Raw genomic sequence first — 18,109 nt, forward strand, 5'->3', positions numbered from 1 at the left:
ATGAAATATACGATTTGGCCGTTGTTTTGTACCAGAAAAAATAACTCAAACAAGACCTGTCTGCATTTATATCTGCAAAAGCATAAAAAAAAACTTAGAACTATATATTTCGAAGTCCAATTTTTAAATGATTTACAACTACATATTTCCGATTTATATTCACATTGTTGATTTCTTGATTTCAATTCCAGATTTTTGAAAAACGAGCAGGAACCACCGACAAGGGAAAAAAATACGAAGATTTGGTTACCGCTAAAGTCGCACTACAATTGGTAAGCGACAGTAAAATAAAAGATTTCTACATTTCTTCGAACGATAAAAATTTTGGTGATTTTGATGACGTGGTTATTGAAATTGAGACAGATAGCGGAATGAAAACAACAGCACTGCAGTTAAAACACAGTAATGAAAAAAAACAATTATATATAAAGCAACTGGCAGGCAAAAAGGGAGACTTTAGTTTAATAAAATATTTCAAATCTGCTCACGAGGTTCAAGGCGAAGTGCAAGAATTTATATTATTCACCACAAACAGCTTTACAACTTCAAAGGAAACAAAATTTAAACTAGAAGGTGAACAGTTTTACGTGAAGATCATTAAAAAGACAGTTTCAGGAGACGATTTCGACGTTTTAAGAATTTCTGAAAATATAAATTATTATCATACATTTCACATAGTAGAGGACGAATGGACTAAACTAAATCCTGAAAAAATTCAGCAGTACCAAACATTCTTCGAGCGCTTTCGTCTTTACACAAACCAAGAACGTTTTGATGCTCTTACAAAATCAACAATGGATAAATTTATTGAGATGTTTTGCTCTAACGAAGAAACTTTCAAGAAGTACGTCGACGTCATATCAGAATGGAGTATGCGAGATGGAAAAAAAGAAAAGCTAAGCAAAAGGATGATGCAACGTGTCATCGCACTTCGTTTGCTTTCTTCTCAGATCGAACCGTTTGTTTTTGGTTCAGTCACAGACGAAATGAAAATACTTCGGGAGGCTATTTGTCTGTTCGACATTACGTTGTTGGAAAAAAAAGGCAGCAACGGAGTTAAAAAATTGTGGGGCGACTTGAACAAAAACCTTGACCTTAAGGAACTAAACAAATTTCGATCACTTTATTCTCTTTCTTCTAATTACATAAGTAGTGTCGAAAATCTGGATGCAAATTTGTTGACACAGTTGCAATGGCTGATAGAGAAATGTCCGCTCATTGTGAAAGAACACGTCAATATGGAGAAAGCTATTAACCTCTGTCCAGATGCAAAATTTATTATTCTTGGCGAGGGTAAATATGAAGAATGGATGAAAAAACACTCTGTGTTTCAAAACTTGTTCAACTTGAAACCAGAAGTTGAACTGTATGAAAAAGTATTGCGAAAGTTCACCATTTCTATACAAGGCAAAAAACCACGTAATTTGGTGACTGCTTTCGACAAAAATCAAGAAATTTTCAAGCATGTTACCGTGGAAAAACTTTTAGAGATGGCAAATGGTCCATGCCATATAGATGGACAAAAGGAAGTTTTTCCCAATCTTTATATCGACAGATATTTGTCAGTCAATATTATAGACATTAAATATTTAGAACATGTTAATCGAAACACTGTTATCATTTTAAATTGTGAAGGTAATTCTCAGCAATTGAAAATATCTAAAGAGTATACTCTAACAGACATCGAGGGTTTTTTAAGTAATACAGACCCCAAAATTTTTGATAAACCAATTTTAATAAGGAGTGAAAAAAATTGCAGTGATTCTGATTTTCAAATAATATGTTCCAAAACACCAGAATCCACAACTGTGCACTATTTTAAATTTCTCAACGATCAAAATTTAGAATGGATTCGAAGCAAAGGCTCTGTTGATGAATTGCGAAATTATAAATTACCTAGTCGATCTAAAAACGAAAACGAAATTTGGTCTTCCGAATTCAGCAACAACATACATCTAATAACAGGTGACCCAGGAATGGGCAAAACGGAGTTAACGAAGAGTCTAAAAAACAACTGTTGTGCGAGATATTGGACCGTGATTCTGAGTGCTCAAGATGTTATGTCTTTCTTTAAAAAGTCAACAAAGTCTGAAAAATCAGCAAAATTACAATTCGAAACATTTATTTTAAACGAAAAATATCGAGATCTCGCTGGGTTGGATAGAGAATTCTTTACAATGTGTTTAAAGCAACGAAATGTGGTTTATGTATGGGACGCTCTTGATGAAATATTTACTCAGTATTTAAATGGTACTTTAAATCTCATTCTTATGTTATCGCAGAAAGGTTTCATTCAGTGGGTTACTGCAAGGCAACATTTGAGATCTTCTCTTGAAGAAAAATTTAGTACTCTGTCAGTGGGTATCAATCAGCTCACCGAAGTCGAGCAAGAGGACTACATTAACAAACGTCTTAACAATTTTATTAAGCCTGTAGATATGAAACCAGTCATCGACAAAATTAAATCGACGTTTGCATTTACAAAACATATAGATATATTGGGAATCCCTCTTCAAATTTTTATGCTTACAGATGTTTTACTACAAAATAAGGAAAAATATTTAGAGTTATTAGACACTAAATTTCTCCTGACTGACATGTATCGTTACTTTATTGAAGGAAAATTTAAGTTTTTCTACGGAGGTAAAGTGCCCGTAAACAGTGATTTTTGGGAAAAAGAAGTAACGAAGAAAAAGGAAGAGACATTAAAACAGTATGAAAAGATGGCGCTTGGAGTAATATTTCCTGAAGACATCTTGAAACTATTAAATATAGATTATTCGCAAGATATAGATTCTGTTACTGAAGATTTTGCAACTGTCGGTTTCGTGACTGGACTACAAAACGGCATTCCGCACTTTGCACATGCTTCCTTTGCCGAATATTTTGTTGCCTTATATTTTTCTAGAAATTTTGAAATGATACACAGGGACATATTTTTTGATGCGAAGTATAATAACGTACGTTTCTTCTTCGACATGTTAACTGGCAAAAATTCACCGGTCCACATAGCGATTTTATACAGAAATTTTGATGAAGTGGAGAACTTTGACGACGAAATAATAAAACGTAAAGATGAGTGTGGAAGAAGTGCCTTACATCTCATCTGTTCTTGGGGACAAAGACATGGGCGTTTAAAAGTACAACTAGAAAACGAGAGTTATGTTATCAAGACAAATCGGGAGATTATGCGTAGTTCGTTAGAAACGAAACAATATTTTAAAGCGTTATGGTTTTTGTTAGACAAATGTGAAATATTAGAACAAGATTCTTTACATAACATCACACCTTTAACATGGGCACAAGAAAGTGAAAGTTTGGGAGCGGAACTGGAATTATTACAATCACGCAGAATACAACTGAAAGATTCGTATAGTCGAACCGACAAAATTAATATTTTATTTTTTGTGGCTTTGTACGGATACGCAGAAGCGTTTAAAATATTATTTTCATCTTCGAGTATTTCTAATAATGAAGTAAATTTTAGTGTTGAATTCGATGGTAGTACGCCTCTTATAATAGCTTCTCGAGAGCGGCACGAAACAGTTATAGAGTGTTTAGTGAATTGCGGAGCCGATATCAATGGGGCTGATAAAAATGGTCAGACACCGCTTTACGCAGCTTCCTCTCGAGGTCACGAAAAAATTGTCGAATGCCTGGTGAAATGCGGAGCCGAAATCCGCGCTGATGAAATTGGTTGGACACCGCTTCACGCAGCTTCCTCTCCAGGTTACGAAAAAATTGTCGAATGCCTGGTGAAATGCGGAGCCGAAATCAATCGGGCTGATAAATATGATCGGACACCGCTTCACGCAGCTTCCTCTGAAGGTCACGAAAAAATTGTCGAATGCCTGGTGAAATGCGGAGCCGAAATCAATCGCGCTGATGAAATTGGTTGGACACCGCTTCACGCAGCTTCCTCTCGAGGTCACGAAAAAATTGTCAAATGCCTGGTGAAATGCGGAGCCGAAATCAATCGCGCTGATGAAATTGGTTGGACACCGCTTCACGTAGCTTCCTCTCGAGGTCACGAAAAAATTGTCAAATGCCTGGTGAAATGCGGAGCCGAAATCAATCGCGCTGATGAAATTGGTTGGACACCGCTTCACGCAGCTTCCTCTTCAGGTTACGAAAAAATTGTCGAATGCCTGGTGAAATGCGGAGCCGAAATCAATCGGGCTGATAAATATGATCGGACACCGCTTTACGCAGCTTCCTCTGAAGGTTACGAAAAAATTGTCGAATGCCTGGTGAAATGCGGAGCCGAAATCAATCGGGCTGATGAAGATGGTCGGACACCGCTTTACGGAGCTTCCTCTGGAGGTCACGAAAAAATTGTCGAATGCCTGGTGAAATACGAAGCCGAAATCAATCGCACTGATAAATATGGTTGGACACCGCTTCACGAAGCTTCCTCTTTAGGTCACGAAAAAATAGTCGAATGCCTGGTGAAATGCGGAGCCGAAATCAATAGCCCTAATAGATATGGTCGGACACCGCTTTCCTCAGCTTCCTCTCAAGGTCACAGAAAAATTGTGGAATTCTTAGTAAAATGTGGAGCAAAACCTTTCGTTTAATAAAATGAATAATGATGGTTGAACTTGAATAGTCACCAAAAATCTGTCGAATGATTAGTTCAACGATGATCCAAAACTCCTGTAGGCCGGGCCAGACTTTCAATATTTTATTACCATCTGCCGCCTCACTTTTTTATTGTTATTTTGTTGATCATATCAGGAATTGTAATTTTGCTCTATCTATTAAAAACAATGTTACCTTAACCTTTGAGAGATATTATTAAATACTTTAATTATAGGATTTATATTAAAAAAAATAGAACTAAAAAAAACCGAATTTGTTCGACCGTATTTCAGGAGCGACAAATGTCCTGTCTGATACCTTGGACCAATTTTACCTAGTTTGATTGAAATTAAAATTTGTTTCTACATTATTTTTTCGTAATACAGTGTTTTTCTTTATTTGTAGAATATGTTTCACTATTTGACACATTTTTCCCGTATTTGCCTTTTTGATATCATATGCCCAAAGTAATTCCGTTTGTCAAAATTCTTTCAATTTATCGCAGGACCCAAGCATAAGTAATTTATTTTAACAAATATGTCAATCTATAATCATGAAATACCTATAACAAATTATTTAAGTTCAAAATTTCATTTCTGTTGAAGCAATCCCCACAAATTATTGCGTCAAAAGCATTGTGTACTTGGATATTGCATATTTAATTCGTCTTCGTTTCTAGGATGACTTCTTTTAATAATCACTTTCCACTGATTAAACAGTTTCCCAATTAGGTTTGATCTGTAGATTTCAAAGGGGGCTGCACATGTCATTACCACTCTTCGACCAAGTTTTGAGCAACTGGGTTTGTATCAATTGTTGAATTTATTCAGTTCTGTGAAATCTTACATTGTTCATTAAAATATGTCCGTGCGGCTCTAATACTATCTTCTTGTAGTGATAAGATTTTAAAAAATCGTAATCGACCAATTACGACCTGTCAGCTGACCTTTAACTTTCTTTGCGCTACAGTTACTTGGTGATCTTCCGTAAGAGTTAAGCACAGTCTTTATTAACACAATTGCATATTTGTTCTTTCTGTTGTTCAGTTAACTTTTTCGGGCGCTGCCCAGCACTTCTTTCTTCACTTGATTAGTCGAGTAAAATTTTCTAACAGTGTTTAGTAGGATATTAAAGTGCTGTCCACATTGGCTGAAGTCGACGAAATTGTTTTACCAAAAAAAAGAAACTGTTTTGACACAAGGTAAAATAATCTGAGAAACATAGCGCACCATTTAATAACAGTAGGAAATAGATTTGAGAATTAGTGGAACACAATTAACGAAAGACGAGAATCAAAAGAAGTACACTATTTTATGATGTATATCTTTGTATACATACCTACCTCTATCCTTCATCTGTCTTCAGATATCCTGAAGTTTTGTATTGTGTTTATTAATTTCTTTATTTATCTAGTCTTATATTTAAACATATTTCTGAGATTCACACAATTTTTAAATCTATGGAAAATATAACCACAAGCCAAATAAGTCACTTTCTTTTAAGGTCACATATTTCACTTGAATAAACTAATTTGACATGACGATTTCTTTTATAAATATTTTGTTTGTAGTTTTTTCTGAAGTCTCATTTTTAACTTTCACCAAATTTATTTTCTTCTAATTTTGAACTTTCGATAAATTATTTTGATAGTGTCCCAAATTTTAATTAGTTGACGACCACACATTAAATTGATCGGTCACTTTTTTATCAAAACTTTTCAACTATATTTTCTGCCAAACTCAGCAAAGCTCCAACTTTTACTATTACTTAGGTGAGTCATCATCTAAATATATTTGGCGTTATGTAATTATGAAATTTCAGTACAAATGTTTTTCGTGAGGCCTTCAGAACAATACGAAGAGAACTGCAGCAAAAACTAGCGTACGTCCTACTATCCAATTTGAAAAATGCAAAAAAAACACATAAACTAAGGTAAGTAAAAATATTTTAAAATGGCTGTCATTTATGTGGTCAGTATTTTTGATTGTTTTTTGTCCGTAAATTTAATAAATGGTCAGTATTTTATAGTTTAAAATTGAAAATCAAACGAACTTACCTTAAGTGATGTTCGATTGTAATTATATAAGAGTCTCGTTCGAGATGATTACATCGTAGTACCGCTACTTTGACTAGATCCAACCACAAGCTTTAGAGAATAAATTTAAAATTTCGGCTTCCCGCCGCCTGCTCCTACGCCGCACCCTAGCGGCTAATCGTCATACAGTTTAAAGCTCATTCCACAATTATGGAATTAAGCTGTAACCAAACTCTCAACTTTAGGGGTGGGAAAAAAAATTTTTCAGGATAAAAATTTTTGGGAGGGCTGTAATCATCTCGAACGAGACTCTTATATAATTACAATCGAACATCACTTAAGGTAAGTTCGTTTGATTTTCAATTATATTACGAGTCTCGTTCTTCGAGATTACATCGTAGATGTTTAGAGCAAACCAACTTAGTCCTTATTCCTTAATACCTGTTACAGAGCTTAATGCCATAATAACATTATTCAAGCTAAACTTAATTTAAGACTTACTTAGACTTATTTTAGACTTATTCACCCTGTTGATTGAATAACCCTCTACAAACGATTCTTTTCTTGGTTCTATCGGGCGTTTGTAGAACTTTGCGAACACCTGTGAGCTGGCTGACCATCCAGCTGTACTCTTTATGATGTTTACATCTAAACCTCTCGCCTCTGCAGCAGACGTGGCTGCGTGTCTCGTGCTGTGAGCAGTGTATTTGGGATCTATTCCGGCTTCCACGAGACAGCGCCTTATCCAGCGGCTTATTGATTGCGCAGTTGCCCTATGGTAGGGCCTCTTAAATGTAATAAACAGGTAGTCTTCATTCCCTCTTAGAACTTTAGTTCTTTTTACGTATTTCAACAACACCGTGGCGACGCACGTGCCCTTTCGCTCTTTAAACAATGGTAGACTGAACGAGGGTTGTGCAACTCCGACTCTAGATGTTTTAATTTGCTCCGATATCTTTATGATCACATTGCTCTTCGAAACTGTCATGTCACTTATTTTGATTAGGGACAATGTCTGAACCCTATGGGCTGTAGCTAAGGCTAGTAAGGATACCAACTTAAAGGTGAGAGATTTTAGGTCCAGGACTTTCAGCGGTCCCAGTGCTTCTGCCCAGTTTAGAAACTGCCTCTGTGCTCCAGGTGGTGTCATATTTAGGCGTCGGTGGTCTGTTTTTAAAGACTCCTTTAAAAAAAACGACTAATTTCAGGATCACTACCCAAGTCTATCGTGCTTATCAGATTAATCGCTGATCTCTCTGAATTAAGTGTGCCGTATGATGCCTCCTGATTGAATCGAAATGTTAAGTATTTTAAAACTAGGTAAATATCTGGTTGTAGGGGGTCTCTCTTTTCACTCTGGCAGTAACTCCACCAGTTTTTAAGGGCTGTGTTGTATTGTTTTAGAGTAGAATCCGTTATTGAAGAGATTAGAATCTCTACAGCTTCTGCTGGCACTAGTTTCTGTTGATACGATCGCCGGAGAGCCTCCCTGCAACCAGGGAAAGATGATCCGCTAACGAATGAATTAGAGACCTGCAAGGAGATAACAGAAGCTTAGGTGAAGGCGAAAAATACAACGGTTCTTCTAATAGCATTGATTTAAATAAGGGAAATCAAGGCTGGGTAGGCCAGTGAGGGACCACCACTATTCCCTGAGCCTTATCTGAATTGATTTTTTGTAGCACCTTATCAACCATCGCGAAGGGAGGGAATGCATAAAAAAGGTATTTACTCCAAATAACTGTAAAAGCGTCAATGTAACGAGCTTCTGGGTCTCGTTTCCAGGAGCAGAACACATCGGTCTTAGCATTACTCCTTGATGCGAACAAGTCTATTTCTGGAAACCCCCACCTTTCTACTATGGTCTGAAAGAAGGGGGCTCCCAACTCCCATTCAGTATCTACATTGACTCTTCTAGATTCCCTGTCTGCGTCTGTGTTTTCCCGCGAGGGGATGTAGGAAGCAAAGATCCAGATTCTTCTTTTCTCACACCAAGTCCAAATATCTTTAGCCCTTTGATTAAGTTCTACGTATTGTACATCCCCCACACGATTGATATACGAAATTCTAAGTAAGATTTCGCAATTTTGGACTTCCCTAGCAAAGCACTTAAGCGCCAAAAACGCTGCTATAATCTCCAGCTGGTTTATATGTAACCTCTTCTCCTCCTGAGACCAAATTCCGTGAGTATTTTCTCCGTTGCAGTGCGCACCCCACCCTGTGAGCGATGCATCCGAGAAAATCTCTAACCTATAATTTAATGACCTAATCGGATTCTTTGCTACTGGAATATTCTTCAGCCCCCCTCCAGATCTTTCTTTACATATGAATGAATGATCATACTTCGATCAAAATTTTGATCGTTTAGGATTAGCGCCTTCATTTTTTCTCTTTCCAACATTTTTGTATACAGCATCCCATACGGTACGCCTGGGCATGATTTGTAATCTGGCTCGTCTTTACTTTTCTCTTCATTTATAATGAACCCCAGCTCAGTTAGAGTTTTTCTCGTGACTGCTACATTTTTCTTGCACACGGCCCGAGATTTGCCGATGCAAAGTGTATCATCTATGTACGCTGTCGATAACCATCCCCTTTCTCTAAGAAAGTTCAGGACTGGCTTTAGTCTTTGTAAATACATACGGACTTGTACAAAGTCCAAAGGGCAAGCATCGAAATTCAAATATTTGACCCTTGAATTTAAATCTTAAAAATTTTCGACTACCCGGACCAATTTTTACCAAGAAATATGCATCTTTCAAGTCTAAAATACATAGAAAATAATTTTTATTTCTTTGCATCCCTCAGTGGCCGCGGCTTGCTGGTTGACTTCGAGACATTGCTGTATGTACTCTTGCTGACCGGCTGAGATGGGGGGAATTTCGTCTGATACTGTTTTAGGCCCTGATACGAGTTCCCCTGTCTCGCATACGGGCCCCGCCAGTTTAAAGTGCGTCTAGGGGCTGGCCTGCTTGGTTTCTTGCTAGTACCAGAGGTCAATGGAAGAGGAGAGGCTTTAATCTCTATGCCGATCTTCTCCATTGACTTTGCAGTTTTTATCTTTTCCGTTAGCTTCTCTCCAAACAACAGAAACCCAGGCTTGGTTGTCTGTAACAGATTTTTCATTGACTTGGTCAATATTGGAGAGATAAACGCTCTTCTAGCTGAAGAGACCTGGAAATGTAGCTGCGTAATTAGTTTTCCTGCATCTGCTAATTTTTCTAGTAACTCCAAACGATCTAGGGGTTCTTCCTCATCTTTTAAAATCATCGTGATGCCTTGTCCTAATGCTGATAAGGCTGAACCAGCTAAGTTCTGTTCTTGGTTAAATAGCTGATCCCTCCTGACACCCGTTTCGTTCAGAGTAGCTGCTATTTCTTCATTTAATTCTGGGGCCTCGAGAGAAATATTCCCCTTTCGAGGATATTTGTCCACTACTTGGACTTTAATCTCTTTCGGCAATCCGTCAGACAGCCAAGATGCCCAACGCGACACCAAGCTCTCATGTAGCTCTACTTGATCTTTTTTCTTAGCCCCTGGATCATCTCCTAGAAGCAGTTCCACCTCGTTATCTAGCTTCTTAGACTCAGCTGCCTCAGTAGACTGGGCATCATCCTTTACTACTAGGCCCTCTTCCACAGCCTGCATCTGCGCGATCTCCTCGAGGATCTTGTCTGAGTCCGAGGTACACCTGACTGACTCTTTGAACCCGGGATCCCCAACTAGAGGATTGACGGATTCATTTTCTTTACCAGGGTCAAACTGATTTCCATCTGCAAGGAAAAATAATTACTTAATTTTTTCCCGTAATGCCAGATGAAAATTTTATGCACTGGTTGTTATTGCCTCCTACGTGCAAATTCACCAGCCTGGACGCCCGTCAAGGTCTGAAATAATTAATTAATTTTTCACCTAATGCCGGATGAAAATTTTATGCACTGGTTGTTATTGCCTCCTACGTGCAAAATTCAGCAGCCTGGACGCCCGTCAAGGTCTCATCATTAATTAATTTTTCCCCTAATGTCGGATGAAAATTTTATGCACTGGTTGTTATTGCCTCCTACGTGCAAAATTCACCAGCCTGGACGCCCGTCAAGGTCTCAAATAATTAATTAATTTTTCCCCTAATGCCGGATGAAAATTTTATGCACTGGTTGTTATTGCCTCCTACGTGCAAAATTCAGCAGCCTGGACGCCCGTCAAGGTCTCATCATTAATTAATTTTTCCCCTAATGTCGGATGAAAATTTTATGCACTGGTTGTTATTGCCTCCTACGTGCAAAATTCACCAGCCTGGACGCCCGTCAAGGTCTCAAATAATTAATTAATTTTTCCCCTAATGCCGGATGAAAATTTTATGCACTGGTTGTTATTGCCTCCTACGTGCAAAATTCACCAGCCTGGACGCCCGTCAAGGTCTCATCATTAATTAATTTTTCCCCTAATGTCGGATGAAAATTTTATGCACTGGTTGTTATTGCCTCCTACGTGCAAAATTCACCAGCCTGGACGCCCGTCAAGGTCTCAAATAATTAATTAATTTTTCCCCTAATGCCGGATGAAAATTTTATGCACTGGTTGTTATTGCCTCCTACGTGCAAAATTCACCAGCCTGGACGCCCGTCAAGGTCTCATCATTAATTAATTTTTCCCCTAATGTCGGATGAAAATTTTATGCACTGGTTGTTATTGCCTCCTACGTGCAAAATTCACCAGCCTGGACGCCCGTCAAGGTCTCAAATAATTCATTAATTTTTCCCCTAATGCCGGATGAAAATTTTATGCACTGGTTGTTATTGCCTCCTACGTGCAAATTCACCAGCCTGGACGCCCGTCAAGGTCTGAAATAATTAATTAATTTTTCACCTAATGCCGGATGAAAATTTTATGCACTGGTTGTTATTGCCTCCTACGTGCAAAATTCAGCAGCCTGGACGCCCGTCAAGGTCTCATCATTAATTAATTTTTCCCCTAATGTCGGATGAAAATTTTATGCACTGGTTGTTATTGCCTCCTACGTGCAAAATTCACCAGCCTGGACGCCCGTCAAGGTCTCAAATAATTAATTAATTTTTCCCCTAATGCCGGATGAAAATTTTATGCACTGGTTGTTATTGCCTCCTACGTGCAAAATTCAGCAGCCTGGACGCCCGTCAAGGTCTCATCATTAATTAATTTTTCCCCTAATGTCGGATGAAAATTTTATGCACTGGTTGTTATTGCCTCCTACGTGCAAAATTCACCAGCCTGGACGCCCGTCAAGGTCTCAAATAATTAATTAATTTTTCCCCTAATGCCGGATGAAAATTTTATGCACTGGTTGTTATTGCCTCCTACGTGCAAAATTCACCAGCCTGGACGCCCGTCAAGGTCTCATCATTAATTAATTTTTCCCCTAATGTCGGATGAAAATTTTATGCACTGGTTGTTATTGCCTCCTACGTGCAAAATTCACCAGCCTGGACGCCCGTCAAGGTCTCAAATAATTAATTAATTTTTCCCCTAATGCCGGATGAAAATTTTATGCACTGGTTGTTATTGCCTCCTACGTGCAAAATTCACCAGCCTGGACGCCCGTCAAGGTCTCATCATTAATTAATTTTTCCCCTAATGTCGGATGAAAATTTTATGCACTGGTTGTTATTGCCTCCTACGTGCAAAATTCACCAGCCTGGACGCCCGTCAAGGTCTCAAATAATTCATTAATTTTTCCCCTAATGCCGGATGAAAATTTTATGCACTGGTTGTTATTGCCTCCTACGTGCAAAATTCACCAGCCTGGACCCCCTCAAGGTCTCAAATAATTAATTAATTTTTCTCCTAATGCCAGATGAAAATTTTATGCACTGGTTGTTATCGCCTCCTACGTGCAAAATTCCCCAGCCTGGACGCCCGTCAAGGTCTCAAATAATTCATTAATTTTTCCCCAAATGGCAGCTGAAAATTTTATGCACTGGTTGTTATTGCCTCCTACCTGCAAAATTCACCAGCCTAGACGCCCGTCAAGGTCTCATCCTATAGAGTCCTGACGTCGTGTTATTTTTATCGAGTGATTTTATAAATGTGTCCGTCAGACACTGCACCACTCTTTCTAACCTCTTAATCCGCTTCTCGCAATTGCTCTCCTCATCTCTTTCTCTGCTGCGTTTTTCCCCATGATCTTACTGTAATTTTCGTCCCAAAGACAATAAAGAACAATAATTCTTGAATAAACAATTAATTTCTTGATAGAATTAAATCCTCAAACATGTGGTTTATTCTAGCACAAAAAACGTTATGACGATTAGCCGCTAGGGTGCGGCGTAGGAGCAGGCGGCGGGAAGCCGAAATTTTAAATTTATTCTCTAAAGCTTGTGGTTGGATCTAGTCAAAGTAGCGGTACTACGATGTAATCTCGAAGAATGAGACTCGTAATATAATTTAAAAATTTTGTTAGATTCCTTGAACATTCCGAGTTACGAAAAAAAGGATTGTTGCTACAAAAAGAGGGAATTTTATATCTATTGATTATTGTTTTAATTATTTGTACGTGGATTTAGAAAATAGATTTTACTAGAAAATTCCACACAATTTAATATGTTTAATTTAATTAGGCACCCTGTCACTTTTATCGAAAGTTTAATTAATTGTAGGATCCTAAAAATTTCAGATTTACCAATAAACATACACTACAAGATTAGTTAACTTGTAAAAGATTATTGTATTAACTGAATTCGTAATATATTGTAGATTCTGTATACACTTCATTTTATTAAAAGACTATCTCCACCACTTAACATGATTTTTGTTGTTTCATATTACACATAATTTTAATGTAAACTGTAAAAATATAGTTTTCATTAACAAGCGTTTGTTATAATTGATTGTTTGAACAAATTCATAAGAAAACGTATTAATTCCCGTTCAAATGAAGCGTTTTTTGCCACCCAGCACGTGCTACGTGGTCAGCCGTTTTTTTCCCACTGATGCATAACAACTCTTGCTATTTCTTTCTTGTGTTGATTACACTCGCTCGCGTATGGAAACGTATACAAGGCTCCATCCACTCCTTTATTAGATCAATGACTTATACGGTTTCCAAAGAGCAACGTGCAGTCCAATTATAAATAGGTCAATGGGTTAGAATACAAGAATAACAAATAACAAAAATTACAGCATTTGAACATGAACATTATTATTAGAATTAGAATGTCCAGTAAAGTGGAAATTGAAGGTGGCATTATCGTGGCCTGTAATGTTTAAAGAAATCCCCTGTTGCAAGTTTTCTCTTGAAAAATTGAATTTGTGAATGGATGTTGATAGCATGTTTGCAATCTTAATCCGACTGTTTAAGCAAGTGTCCACATAGCCCTCTGCTACGGCACTTGACTGGAACCTCCTAATTTTTTCACATCGAGGATGTCTCCTCCCCCATTGTCCGCTACCAAAGTCGCAGCTGTGCGTCTAAAGCAGTGTCCTGTGTATGTAATCACGTTGTTTAAATTTAGATAAGTGGCAATTTTTTTGGGGAATTGCGCAATTGAATTGTGGCCATACGGTTGTTTTGTAGCTTTTGCCTGCCGCACTTGAAGGAAAAATCGCTCATTCTCCACCTTTGATGTAAGTTGAATATATTCTTTTATAATCCGCATCCAATCTTTCTCAATTATTATGAATGATCGTGGTTGGTATGTTTTAGTATGGGGAATAAAAACGATTACTTTTTCTTCTTGTACATCCACATCTTTCTTATTCATTTTAAAGAGTTCGTCGCTTCTACATGCTCCTGAGACACCAATAATCAAAGCAGCCTGGAAAAATGAATAGTTTAATGCAAGAATTTTGGTTGTTACTTACAGTTTATACCTTATGGGGAAGAAACTCCAATGGGGCGTTTTTTAGGAACTTTTCCATATTTTCTTTTGTGAACACACTCGATTTTTTTGGCTGATAGCCAATATTTTGTTGTTTCAAGAACGCTATTAATTTGGCGTTTTTCGAGATGTCAATATTATCCTTTATGTTCAAGGTTGCACTCAACATTGAATAATGTGCCCATAGCGTCGAGGGCTTTTTGTCTTTTTTCAACTGGGCAAAATAAGCCAATATGACGTTTTCGGAGCCAATATTTGGAACGCCTTTATCATTACACCAGTCTGGATAAGCCCGGTACCGGTCTTTGCTTTTTACGGGTAACATATTCATCGTAATACTTTCCCATTGCAAGTCTTATGCAAATCTACTACGCTTACGTACAGTCCATTATTTCTTATGGCATTGTTTTCTGATACATATCATCTGAGTGGAACAAAGTCTTTATAACCCAGAAGAGATTTTTAAGAATTATACTTGATTTACCAAGTAAAGAATCATGTAGATCTTTTTTTAAAAAACTTGGCATAATGACAGTAACCTCCCTCTATATGTTTAAATTAATAATGTATGTAAGATCTAATGAAACCAGTTTTGAAAAAAACAGGGATCTTTACTCTCGGATGACCACAAGAGGTAATGCTTATCTTAGCGTGCCCAAACATAAAACCCGTTGCTTTGAAAAAGGCCCACATTATAGAGCAATTCTCGCATATAATTATTTGCCATCAACTATAATAAATATACGCGAAACAAATAAATTCAAATGGGAACTAAAAAAATATTTAATAGATAAAGAGTATTATAGCTTTGATGAGGTACTGAATCGATGTTAACGTCTATATTGTACTGTAAAAATGTATGTATGTGTATATATTTGTATGACACTATTGACACTTTTAACTCTTTGTATGTTGTGACAATGCCAGCGCTGGATTATATATGAGGCGCATGAGGCGCGCGCCTCAGGGCCCGGGGAGACAAGGGCCCGACAGCAACTCATAACTTAAGTTCAAATTAATGCTTAATAATTTAGGTTCCCTAATTCATTACTTTAGGTTGTTTTTGGTTTTTGTTAAAGTCATGTTAAAAAATTTGACAACAATCGACCCAGTAGTTTCGGAGATTATCTGTCTAATAAAAATCCGTGACAGCAGATAGACAGACAGACAGACGGAACAGAGAGACCTATTTCTTCGTATTCTAGGGGTTATGAAAGGTCGAGAAAACGTAAGAGTAGAGAGTCGATCGACGGACAATACTTCTTTCTCTTACGCTCGGAAAGTAAAAATTAAAACTAATAATGTCAAGATGAAAGAGGCCAGGGGCCCAGTATTTTTTGCGCCTCAGGCCCGAAGATTCTTTGATCCGGCCCTGGACAATGCCGATGTCGTATATTCACGACCTTGATGGCTGAATAGAATTTATTATTATTATTATTATTATATCTTGATGATTTTCTTATTCTTGAAAACTCTGAGCAGGAGTGTTGGAAATATATCAAATTAACTGTCTCCCTTCTCGAAAACTTGGATTTTCTACTCAATTATGAAAAAAGTTGCTTGAAGCCAAATAAATCATGTACCTAAATATTTAAGTTATATCTTTGACAGTATAAACATTGCCAGATGAAAAACGTAATCGAGCATTTAGCTTAATCTCGTTTTTCTTAACACACAAAAAATATAAAATTCGACAATTTCCACAGTTTATAGCCATCTTGGTGTCAATTTGTCCGACAGTAAAACATGGGAGGCTCAGTGTTGGGGACAGATACTTTTAAAAGTATCTAGATACAGATATAGATATATGGAAGATAAAAATATCTAGATACAGATTGTTTTCGATTTTTTCGAAATGTATCTAAATACAGATACAAGAAAACAGATACTTTTTGAAGCTTTGTCGAATAAAATAACTGAAAACATGTTTATGTTTTTTTTATGTATTGTTTAATGAATTTTTTTAAATTAACATTTCGAACGTATTGTCACCTAAATTATTTCTTCTTCGTGTCAGAATTTGGTTTCCGCTACTAAACACCCGTTCAACAGGTGCAGAAGAAGGGATTGTGGTATTAAATTTAAAAAATAAACATTTTACTGCAGCATAGTTATTCAAGATTGAAAAATCTTTTCTTTTTTCCTGCAAATACTTAGGCCATCGCTTCGCTGTTTGATGTGTCGCAAATTGTGCAATATTTATTACATACGCTTAAAAAGAATATTTTTTTTTTGTTTTTATTCCCATACTACAGTGTCCAAATTGTGTTTGAGTATATTTAATAATTATCTCCAGCATTAAAATTAATATTCCAAAAGAATACGGGAAATGATTATTCTGTGCTGAAGGTCTGTTGTCGGCAACCTGTCATAAATTATTATTCTTCAATATCGGCTTACGATGTTTTTATGACCATGTCCGGTAATCGTCTATCCCGGTGCGGCAGGTATATACATTTTAGGAAGAATTGCTTGTGTTAGATTTTGTGCCTCAATTATCAATTGACTGTCAACAACTCTGTCATACCTCTGCTTCTGCTTCACGAACTGCTCAAATTTGTACCTCATTCTGAACGTTGGATTGACTGCAAAATTTCGAAAATAATTTCCAAAATTTCGGGTTCAGGGTACTTATTACTAAAAGTTGCTCTTTCGACTACTGATGCATCTATAGGTAACACCATAACTTTGCCGCGCATTTCGTGATTGTATTCGAAAATTAGTTCAAAAAAGGTAATATTTATCCAGATGAATTGATTTTCAAAATGAACCCTAAAACCTTGTCGATGAATTTTATTCGTCTATTTAGTTAGGTATCCAATACTTACTCTGCTTTTGTTGTATTTATTTTCGTCAAACCGTTAATTTTAAAATTAGTGAATTTTTGTTTCATACAAGTGGTTTCATCCCCGAATTCTAACTGGCTTATGGCGTCTTGAATAGCCTTCGACAGACATTGATGAAAGTCACTTTTTCTTGTATCGCACTTTGTGAATGTGGAAGCTGTAACATACTGTATTTAGAAAAAAAACTATACGCTTTTTTGAGTAATTTACAAAGGGTTACACAAAAATACTGATGTACCAAAACCGACAAGAATGTAAAGACTACGAACTGTTTCATTTTCGTGGCGACGTTGTTAATGGTAACGTTATTATGCCTTCCTTAGGTTTAAAAAACCAGGTTTGTATATTAATTGTCCGTAAATTATCATGTACTATGACCAATGATTCCTATATGTCACCTTCACAAATGATAAAAATAACGATAAATAAATAAAAATCGCACAAGACAGAGTTTAGTTGCGGTTCTTCATATTTGATAAATTCAGTTTTCCTATTAGCGCAATAGCCAGCTTGCTCACCAGATCTTTCCTCTGTCAATTTTTTTTGTTACTAAACGGGATTACCCCAATACAGAAAATTAAACAATATCAAGGAGCAAAATTTGAGAGGTTCTGCCGAAATATATTTAAAGCAGGCAATGAACGGAAAAAATGCTTTTCGAAAAATCGAAAAACTGAAAAATCGGTATATCCACAGATTGAACAATCGAAAAGTTGAAACATTGGAACATCCATAAATCGAGAAATTTAAAAATCGAACAATCAAAAATTTTAAAAACTGAGATATTGAAAAAC

At 36.9% G+C, this 18,109-nt stretch overlaps 1 protein-coding gene across 4 annotated transcripts in view; it reads left to right on the top strand.

Moving 5' to 3' along the window:
* The window catches only part of LOC135138748 (uncharacterized), a 140,947-nt gene that overhangs the window by 5,369 nt on the left and 117,469 nt on the right, over nt 1-18,109 (top strand). For all 4 annotated transcript variants that reach the window (XM_064068751.1, XM_064068752.1, XM_064068749.1 and 1 more), the window contains exons 4-5: nt 192-6,352; nt 6,403-6,513. In XM_064068751.1, the coding sequence (XP_063924821.1) occupies nt 192-4,577 (4,386 nt within the window). In that variant the 3' untranslated portion in view covers nt 4,578-6,352; nt 6,403-6,513. The remainder of the gene's footprint in view (nt 1-191; nt 6,353-6,402; nt 6,514-18,109) is intronic.

This window comes from Zophobas morio, unplaced genomic scaffold (assembly GCF_036711695.1).
Source record: "Zophobas morio isolate AGI-343-1 ecotype UQ-CSIRO unplaced genomic scaffold, CSIRO_AGI_Zmor_V1 ptg000030l, whole genome shotgun sequence".
NCBI classification, from domain to species: domain Eukaryota; kingdom Metazoa; phylum Arthropoda; class Insecta; order Coleoptera; family Tenebrionidae; genus Zophobas; species Zophobas morio.